Genomic DNA, 10,253 nt, shown 5'->3' with positions numbered 1-10,253 from the left:
CCAATTTTACAACTTCATTTCCATGACGATGTATCTATCTGTCTGTCTGTCTATCTATCTATCTGCCTGTCTATCTATATATCTGTCTGTCTCTATATCGATCTGCCTGTCTATCTATATATCTGTCTATCTATCTGTCTGTCTGCCTGTCTGTCTATCTATATATCTATCTGTCTGTCTATGTGTCTGTCTGTCTATCTATCTGTCTGTCTGATCTTCCGATGTTTGATTCCAATGAATAGATGAGTTTTAATAGATGTTGCATGATGAACATCCATAAGAGTAAACAGTATACTATTCCATATATATAAATATAAATATATTCTGCACTAAATTTAACATCAAAGTACTGTAAACTGGTCACCTAAAGTTTAGGGAAGAGATTAATCACCAAAACAACACCTGTATCTGAAGGACTGGGACTTTGGCAGTTGATTGTGACGGAGGAGTTCATCGACCAATCAGCAGCTGGAGATTCAAGACAGCAGAGGAATTGTTTCCTTTTTTCTTCTTTTTTCCTCCCCCTTTTCCCTACACCATAACCTGTATAAATTCCTCCACGTAACAGAAAACATGTTATCCAAGAGCAGAAAGAAAAGCAGAACACAAATTTTCAAAGCTGAAAAATACCAAGTATTTCAGCATGCTGCAAAAAGCCTTTACTCTCTATATCTACGCACAAGTGAGTATGCAACATTATTGTCTTATAAATTAACTTTAATTACATTATTTGTTAGCTCATTAATTGTCAGTGTTGAATAACGTGTGTGTGACTGCTCTGCTCAGATGACTCTATGCGCACTGGTGTGGTCGCAGTGCCCCACTCGCTGCATCTGTCCGGCTGGTGAACCTCCGCCGTGCGCTGCTGGCGTGCGCCTCATTTTGGATGATTGCGCCTGTTGTCTGGTGTGTGCCAGGCAGCGCGGCGAGCTGTGCTCATACAAGAACCCCTGTGACACACGCAAAGGTCTCCGGTGCGATTACGCCGGTGGTGCGCACAAGAGGACAGGTGTATGTGTAGGTTGGTGTTTCGCTATCATTTTACAGCAGTCATTTTATGGATGAAATATTTCATTTACTATTTTACCAATTGCTAGAACAAATAAGCTATGTAAATATAAACTTTCCAATTTAATTATCGCCTACTACTAAGCAAAAATCTAGAACCAGTCTATTTATGTGCTTCTAGGCAGGTCTGACAGCTCTTCAAATGCAGTTAGCAAATTAAGTCCTTATTAAAGGTGCACTCTATATTTTTTCTTCATTTAAAAAGTTTTACTCCTGAAGCACGTGTATATTACTCACATGAGATGCCTTTTTATCATACCCTCCATGTAGAGTGTCCTCTCATGGAGGCTACCAATTATGATCACATGACCAGATGGATATTACTCACTTAAAGGTCCTTTACGTTTTTTCATGGAATGTTATGCAAAGAAAAATAAAAAATTCCTACTCCCTGAAAGACGTTCATTAAATAAGTGTCTTGAGATATCTCGCCAGACTCTTTGACAGCTCTTGAATCTGTAAACAGTAAACACAAATCTGTCCGCTGTCTGGGTAAAATGACGCTTTCTGCCTGTCAATCATTTTACGTGTTTTCATTTGAATGTATTTGCAGCGAATTATTGAGGCATAATGCCATTTTTATGCCATGTTGTTCATAACAGTTGTCAGTTGAGGGCGCTATTTCACAGCTGTTGTTTTTAACAACCGTTTATGCTCTCAATAAAGCTCATTTTGGTATCTTTGGAGTATGAGGTTTTGGAAAGAGGGGGCATGGCTAATCCAACAGCTCAGTCTTGTGGAAGAAGATTGGCTGAATTCGCTTACAGCACCTTTAATCTCAGTAAACGCCCTGTTACTGGACGCTTTCAATCTCATGGATTAAAGTAATCATGGCTGACTGTGAACAGTGATTGTCCAAGTTCGACATGCTGACATACTGTTAGACTACTCTTAATATTTCTGCATTAGACAGACAATGCAGAAGTAGTAGGAGTATGTGTAGAATGCTATGGAAGCCCGCTTTGTCCTTGGCTTTCTACGTATTTTCTGTCTTGTTTTCTTGTGAAAAGATTTTTTCTTGGGATCACAATTTAATTGTTCTCATGAGAAAACACCTGCAGCACCTCATAACGTCACAGGCACAGCATCATCATCTTCAGTTTATCGCAGTAGGCTTCTCTTGGTCAAGAAGAGAGATTTGATCTTAGTTTTATCTAGTGAATCGCAAGTGTGCTGACCTTCATCTCTCATAACATAATCCGATATCCATAGTATAATGATGGGAAAATTAAGCTTTCTAAAGCATTCAGAAATAACAAACGCATTATAAATGTATTGAAATTGGGTTTGTTAGTCGAAGCTTCTGTACACGGTTAAATTTATTGCCATATAGTGTTCAATAAAATTAACTAGTAACTATTAAACCGCTGTGGCTGACAATGATTTGAAGAAATAAAATGAATTATTAATGCTATTATGTTGTTTTCGTCTTTTGTTAACAAAAATATGTGTTTATAAATAAGTTATTACCAAGTGAAGGCTCAAAGGGTACAAACATGAGTTAGGAAATCACTGTGTTCTGTTAAGAAATACAAATAATGTTTGAGAGTACATGTTTGATGACCAAGTCTGTATGTAAATTGTAGGAAAATGTGGAAGAGGAAGAAGAAGAAAAGCGGAATTTAAAAACTTGTATTTTGGTACTAAGGGGCTGTTCACAACAAACTTGTTGTTGCACTAAAAAAGCTAGATGCAGTGACACAAACAGGACTGAACAAGCAGGTGCCTTGAGACATATTTTTACAAGTTGAAGTCATTTTTAACCTAACATGGCATCTAAAAGCTTGGCGCTCCTGTGTGAGAGATGTTAGGACATGTTTTCAAAGGAAACCAATTAACAAACAGTGCCTACCAACACGCTAACATGTTTGGTGTGAACAGCCCCCAGTAAGAACATTTGTGTATGTACTATGGATGTAATACCAATAAGCAATGGCATGCATTAATACAGGCTAATGATTTCTAAACAGCAAGGACATAGTCCCATAATCAAATTCATTAAACATATACAATAAAGTGATTTATGTTGTTCCATGTTTGCACGTTTAAATAGAGCTCTTTTCTTGACTTTTCCAAAAAGCCCACGAGGGAGCTGTTTGTCGATTGGATGGCACCGTCTATCAAAATGGAGAGACATTCTTTCCGAGCTGCCAATATCAGTGCACCTGTAAGGATGGTCAGATTGGATGCGTGCCTCGCTGTAACCTGGATGTGATGCTTCCAGGACCTGATTGTCCCTTTCCAAAGAAGATCCAGGTTCCGGGAGAGTGCTGTGAGAAATGGGTGTGTGATTCACAGGCAGAGATCAGTGCACTCGGTGGCTTTGCAATGGCCGGTGAGTTTGGATTGCAAGTTTGATTACAAGTTGTCATTTGTCATCATACCCACCCTCATGTTTTTCATACCCTGTATGCATACCCTTTCACTTGTGAAACACAACATGAGATTCTAGAACTACCCCTAGAATGTCTGAGCTTTTGTTTTCCATAAAAATTAAATAGTTGATGATTTACTGTATACAGGCAAGGTCCAAAAAGGACAAAAATGTAATAAATATTTAAAGTCCCCTGAAGCCAAGATTATGGGTTAACATTGTAGTCTGTTCCTCACACTTTATCAAACTTCTCAGACCCATTTCATTTTCATTTTTCATGTGCACCCCAGCTTACAGGCAGGAAGAGACCGTGGGCTTTGACCAGTGGGACTCCAGTGTGAACTGTATTGAGCAGACCACAGAATGGAGTGCCTGCTCAAAAACCTGCGGCATGGGAATGTCCTCCAGAGTGACCAATAAGAACCCACACTGTGAGATGGTCAAGCAGAGCAGACTTTGTATGGTCAGACCCTGTGAAAACCTGGACAAGCAGAGAGCCACAACGGTACGTCAGCAACTAGATTCACCCCTAACACCACTAACATGGTGAATGTCATAAAGCCTGTCAAGAACATGCCTAGGTCAAATATCACCCCAAAATCACAATAAATAAATAAATAAAAGAAGAATTTATGTTTTGAATATAGAAAATAAAGCTTTTTTTTTTACGAATAAGATTTTTTGCATTGTGACATTATTTACATGATTCATAGTTAAAGGAATATTCCAGGTTCAATGCAAGTTCAGCTCAGTTTACAGCATTTATTGCATAATGTTGATTTCCACAAAAAAAATCATTTAGACTCATCTGTCATTTGAAAAAAGAAAATCAAAAATAATGCACAAATCTGGGATTCAGTGAGGCACTTAAAATGGAAATGAATGGGGGCCAATTCATAAACAGAAAAGTATATGCAAAATGTAATTTCTCCCTTTTCTTTTGATTTCGTGGTGAAATGTGTCCCGTAGAATTTTGAGTTGCATACATGTTCGGGGGAATTGTTTGGTAAACAATGTGTTATATGGTGCTGATATTTTTCTTGTTTCTTTAGAAGGAAGGCAGGTGTCTAAAAACAAGGAGAAGCACTAAAGCCAGTCACTTCACCTTCAAGAACTGCACCAGCGTCCAGGCCTACAGGCCCCGCTTTTGTGGGCTGTGCAGTGATGGCCGGTGTTGTACCCCTCACAGCACTAAGACCGCTCAGGTGGAGTTCCAGTGCCCTGAGGGCAAAGTCATCAGAAGACCCATGATGTTCATTAACACATGTGCCTGTCATCACCACTGCCCAAGAGACAACACCATCTACCAGCCCTCAGCCAGCACCATGTACAGCAGCCCCCAGCTTTGAGAGCAAGCTCCCCAATAGAGAAATGAATGAAACGTGAATTAATCTGTGAAACCCAGATTATCGCACTTTTGCTTTTCGGGAATGTGAGTACATAGGTTTATAAGATTTCTATGGTTGTTCATCTTGCAGAGGGTCTTGGTACGAATGGAAACCCTACAAGTTGACTTAAAGGTGTCACATACAGTAGCCCCAAAAAGAATATCATTGCATTAGATAACAAAATATCAAACTAAGTGGCTTTTTATTTTTATAGAAAGCATGGTAGTACAATAGATTCACTGTTAGGGACAATAGAATACATTTCGGGGCCACGGCATTCAATTCAGCACTGCTGAGTATTTTCTTTTTGACTTGTGAAACTTGTTGACTTTCAGCAAATCAACTGCACTGGATGCTATCTGGCTACTTTTAGACAAAGCTGGTCTCAGATCATATGTTGAGAAATTTTCCACCAATGCCTCGTGAATTCTTTTTCTGGAAGGCTTGTGTAAAGGTGACCTTTCCCAGGCCCTCATGCTCTGAAGAGAGCAGCATGTCTTGTTTGATAGGTCAGTCACACAGTTCAGTGGAATTCTCCACGCTATTCCTTTATTTCTGTCTTTCTTTACATGTATATTTCTTCCTTCAAGAGATTTGTTTCTATAAGATGTTGTTTTGTTCCTGAAAATTAAAATGTGTGTATTTTTTTGTAGTTTACACTTGTGGAATTATTTTTGACTAATGTAAATATGAAATGTTTGTGTGTGTGTGTGTGTGTGTGTGTGTGTGTGTGTGTGTATAATGCACACTTAAAATGTTTCTTACAACCTTTTTTTGCATCTTATATGTATTATCTAATAAAGTTGTATTTTTAAAAAACATTTGTTCAGGTTTATTGGTTCATGATGACAAAATTTTACATTCCAATGAAATTCTACAGCTCACTGATCTAAACTACCCTTACAAATATATATATATATATATATATATATATATATATATATATATATATATATATATATATATATATATATATATATATATATAGGCCTATATATATATATATATATATATATATATATATATATATATATATATATATATATATTTTTAAGGCTAAACATTAACTGGAAAAAAATATTGTTTTAGTTATTTCAAAAGTGTAAACCAAATGAAAATGAGAATTAGATGATTTTCTGTTTCCCATTCATTTCCACATTTAACAGAAATTGATATAGGACACAATTGATGATGAAGAGAATTAAGTATCCAAACGATTAGATCTAGAGCTAACATTAAACAAATATCCTTTAAAAAAGTTTTGTGGTCAAAAGGTCATACTAGCACATCCTAAAGGTAATCCCTTATTAGGCAGTGACCTGTAAATTGCCATAAAACCACCAGGCGGTGACATTGACTTAAAAATATCCAGTACACAACTATGTACCAAAGGTTTAAAATGTATTAACAAAAGTGGAAAGATCTCACTCTTCAATGTATCAAGAGAAAGGATCTGTTCCTATGTTGCCTGGTACAGCGATAATGTCCTATAACTGAAAGATTTATAAATGTTTCTGTTTCATATACTATATGCCAGAGGTGGGTAACACCTCTCAGAAGTAACACTCAAGTCTTAGCATTGAAGTCCAAGTCAAGTCTCAAGTCCTCAACTTTAAGCGCTAAGTATTAAGCAAGTAATTAGTGCTCTTTGCCCAAATTAGTGTCAGAGTATTAATTACTATATTACATTTATATCAGGAAGGCTTTTAAAGTATGTTCATCTCTTCCCAGTTCAATTTCACGTGAGATATATTGTATATTTTCTGTAAGGGCACTGATCTATCTCAGTTGGTTTTGTCTGCCTAGAGATGTGCTTGAAAGTTACACGTGCGTCTTAAAGGAATATTCCAGGTTCAATAAAAGTTAAGCTCAGTCGACAGCATTTGTGGCATAATGTAAATTGATTACCACACAAATTAATTTAAGATTCGTCCCTCCTTTTATTTAAATATATTTTTTTTTTAAATACAATAAACAGCAAAACTAGAGGTTACAGTGAGGCACTTACTGTGGAAGTGAATGGGGTGAATTTAAGGGGTTAAACAGAAAGGAGAATATTATAATTTTATAAAAGCACTTACATTGATTATTCTGTTAAAACTTGTGTATAATTTTATCTGAATAGTTCTTTAAATTGTAAGTTTTACACTGTGAGTTTTAGTGTTTGTTGACATTACATCGTCATGGCAACGAAGTTGTAAAATTGGCTATAACTATTGGTTATAACAGGAAAGCTTAGTAAGTGATTTTATCACACTAAAATCATGTTAACACACATATATTGTATGTCTTTTGGTTATACTATTGAAACAGTGAGGATTTTAACGTTAAAAAACGAATCCCAATTCAATTCCATTGTAAGTGCCTCGATTTTTGCTTATTTTAAAGAAAAGGATGGACAAGTCAAAATTACTTTTGTTGGAAATCATTATTATGCCATAAAATGCTGTCAAGAGTGCTTCAATTGTATTGAACCCAGAATATTCCTTTAATCAAGGGCAAAAATGGCACCGTCACCTTAAAAAGCAACAAGCGTCTCACAGACTCGTGCAGAAGCAATGGTTTATTAATGAGAGAAAAGTCTCTTGTGATTCAAATTAATATTTATTTTTACTTTTAATCTGACTGTAAAGAATAGGAAGGATAGAATATCACATTATCCAATGAAAGTGGAGTGTGGAATATCATCTTTGGACACACTACACAGAAGATACTGCATGTTCTGTTTTAATCTTAAGCACTTTTCAACAAAAAATTAAAGTTGTTTCGTTCATTTGAGCAGAAGTTTTTTTGCTGCAAAGGTCATTCATGTAGCTATGATACAGGACACATGGTTCGGCGTATTTTAATATTCATAGTAGTCTTAACAGTAATATAATATTCTGATATAAGATATGTGACCAGACGTCCAAAATCAAAATATGTGATGTAGGATATAAGGTATTTTATAAATCACACACTATAAATATGATAAAGAATCAGAAACAGATAGTTGCAGTAAAGTAAGATATTTTAATAAGTTGAAGAAACTATTTATAATGATTTGTGACACACACTCTCTCTCTCTCACACACACACACACTCTCACAAACAAACAAGCGCACACACAAACACGAACAGTCACAAACACGAACACACTGTCTCTCTCACACACACACACACAATCTCTCTCTCACACACACTCTCTCTCTCTCTCACACACTCACACACACACACACACTCTCTCTCTCACACACACACTCTCTCTCTCACACACACACACACACTCCATCACACACACACACACTCTCTCACACACACACTCTCTCACACACACACACACTCTCTCTCTCTCACACACACACACTCTCACACACACACTCTCTCTCTCTCACACTGTTATGATGAGACATGTTGGGTATTGTGTGTGTCTCTCTCTCTCTCTCTCTCTCACTCTGTCACTCACGCAGGTTGTACCGCCCTAATTGAACGTGTCAGTAATGAATCGGTTACCTAACGTAACCTCGGTTCTCTCTAGATGAGGGAACGAGTATTGCGTAAGCTAGCTTACGCTACGGGAAAGATTCATCTTTTCTGAGATATTGAAGCCAAAAAATTATCCTTAATTTTGTATCATTTGTCAACGCAGTGCAGCAACTGCAGACCTTGAGCGGGCTAGCTAGCGAGCTCATTGGTTGCTCTGCGGCAACTGCTGCAGCCTATAGACGAACTTGGGCGAACTCGCGTCCAATGAGAGGCGTCCGCGCGCTACTGCATCAAAGCCCGCCAAAATGGGCGTGGCTAGATTGCATATAAGCGTAGTTCGTGAGGCTGGAACCCTGGTTTTCACTGAATGAAGCTGAAAGTCGCTCGTGGCGCGAAGCACGGCCGGCTACGCAATACTTGTTCCCTCATCTAGAGAGAACCGAGGTTACGTTAGGTAACCGATTCGTTCTCTTACGAGAGGTTCTCTCGTATTGCGTAAGCTAGCTTACGCTACGGGAACCCATTGTCAACGCCGTGCGCGCCAAGCATCCACTGCATGAGCCCCGGGGTGGGGGACCCGGGGAGCCCTTGTGAGTGGGGAAATAATATTTGGCCGGCAAGAGTGCGGGCCAGTGTGTGTGTAATACATAAGCACACAGTGGGAAGGGAACGACAGAGCGGCGGTGCCGGTCTGTGTGGAATGAGTCCCATCAGTGCAGCTCACCAGGGGAGCTGTACCGTATTAAACCGCTAGTAGTTTTGCCTGCAGGGCGGGCACTTCCAGATTGTAAAATCTGACAAAGGTGGAGGGGGAAGCCCAGCCCGCTGCCACACATGTCGTGAATGGAAATCCCGCTGGACCATGCCCACGATGAGGCCATGCCTCTAGTGGAGTGAGCCCTAATGCCCAATGGGCATGGCAGGTCTTTTGACGCATATGCGGCAGCAATAGCGTCCACTATCCATCTAGACAGTGTCTGTTTCGAGGCGGCGAGACCTTTGGTGTGCCCTCCGAACGAAACGGAAAGCTGCTCACAGCGTCTGAAAGAGGCGGAGCGCGCAGTATACAATCTCAGTGCTCTGACTGGGCAAAGGAGATTGGCGTCGCGTTCGCTATCGGATGCTGGCAGCGCCGATAGGGAAATGACCTGTGCTCTGAAAGGAGTACCGATCACCTTGGGAACATAGCCGTGTCTAGGCTTTAAAATGACCTTGGAGTCACTTGGTCCGAACTCAAGACACGCAGCGCTGACAGACAGCGCGTGAAGGTCTCCCACACGTTTGACTGATGACAGGGCAGTCAGAAAAACGGTTTTGAGTGAAAGGTATTTCAAATCCACGGATTGAAGCGGTTCGAAAGGGGGCTTTCATAGTTTCGAGACCTATAGAAAGATCCCAGATAGGAACCGATGGGGGGCGTGGGGGGTTCATCCTTCTAGCTCCCTTGAGGAAGCGGATGACCAGCTTGTTTTTTCCCAGTGACTGGCCGTGCAGGGGTTCAGCGAATGCCGCGACGGCCGCCACATACACTTTGAGCGTGGATGGGGATCTGCCCTTATCCAGCAGCTCTTGTAAAAACACGAGCAGCGACGACACCCCACATGTCCGTGGGTCCAGGTCTCTGTCGGTGCACCATTTTGAAAACACAGACCATTTTGACGCATAGAGTCTTCTCGTGGAAGGGGCTCTAGCGTGTATGATGGTGTTTATTACCCCTTCTGGCAGAGCGACGGGTAGTCGTTGATCACCCACGCGTGCAGCGCCCAACGCTCTGGGTGGGGATGCCAGATCGTGCCGCGAGCTTGAGAGAGGAGATCTGCTCTCACTGGGATGGGCCACGGCGCTGTCAGTGACAGCTGCGTAAGCTCCGGGAACCATGTCTGATTCTCCCAACGTGGGGCTATGAGGAGCACCGAGTGACGCGTTTCCCTGATCCTCTGCATTACCTGTGGCAATAG

At 40.1% G+C, this 10,253-nt stretch overlaps 1 protein-coding gene across 1 annotated transcript; it reads left to right on the top strand.

The window, feature by feature from the left end:
• Positions 1-569: 569 nt before the first annotated feature.
• LOC127656204 (CCN family member 3-like) lies at positions 570-5,602 on the top strand. Its single transcript, XM_052144398.1, has 5 exons — positions 570-682; positions 787-1,021; positions 3,149-3,403; positions 3,733-3,947; positions 4,495-5,602. The coding sequence occupies exons 1-5, from the start codon at positions 644-646 to the stop codon at positions 4,789-4,791; spliced, it is 1,041 nt and encodes a 346-aa protein (XP_052000358.1). The 5' UTR covers positions 570-643; the 3' UTR covers positions 4,792-5,602.
• Positions 5,603-10,253: the final 4,651 nt, after the last annotated feature.

The sequence above is a fragment of the Xyrauchen texanus genome, chromosome 15, assembly GCF_025860055.1.
Source record: "Xyrauchen texanus isolate HMW12.3.18 chromosome 15, RBS_HiC_50CHRs, whole genome shotgun sequence".
Classification (NCBI taxonomy): domain Eukaryota; kingdom Metazoa; phylum Chordata; class Actinopteri; order Cypriniformes; family Catostomidae; genus Xyrauchen; species Xyrauchen texanus.
The sequence above is the reverse complement of the archived record's forward strand: the minus strand, read 5'-3'. Positions and strand labels throughout refer to the sequence as shown.

Excerpts from the sequence above, each read along its gene's own strand:
- LOC127656204 (XM_052144398.1), top strand. The coding sequence starts at position 644 with ATGCTGCAAAAAGCCTTTACTCTCTATATCTACGCACAA. Across the intron at positions 683-786 it reads CTCTCTATATCTACGCACAA|ATGACTCTATGCGCACTGGT; the intron begins GTGAGTATGCAA and ends TGCTCTGCTCAG. Across the intron at positions 3,404-3,732 it reads CGGTGGCTTTGCAATGGCCG|CTTACAGGCAGGAAGAGACC; the intron begins GTGAGTTTGGAT and ends TGTGCACCCCAG.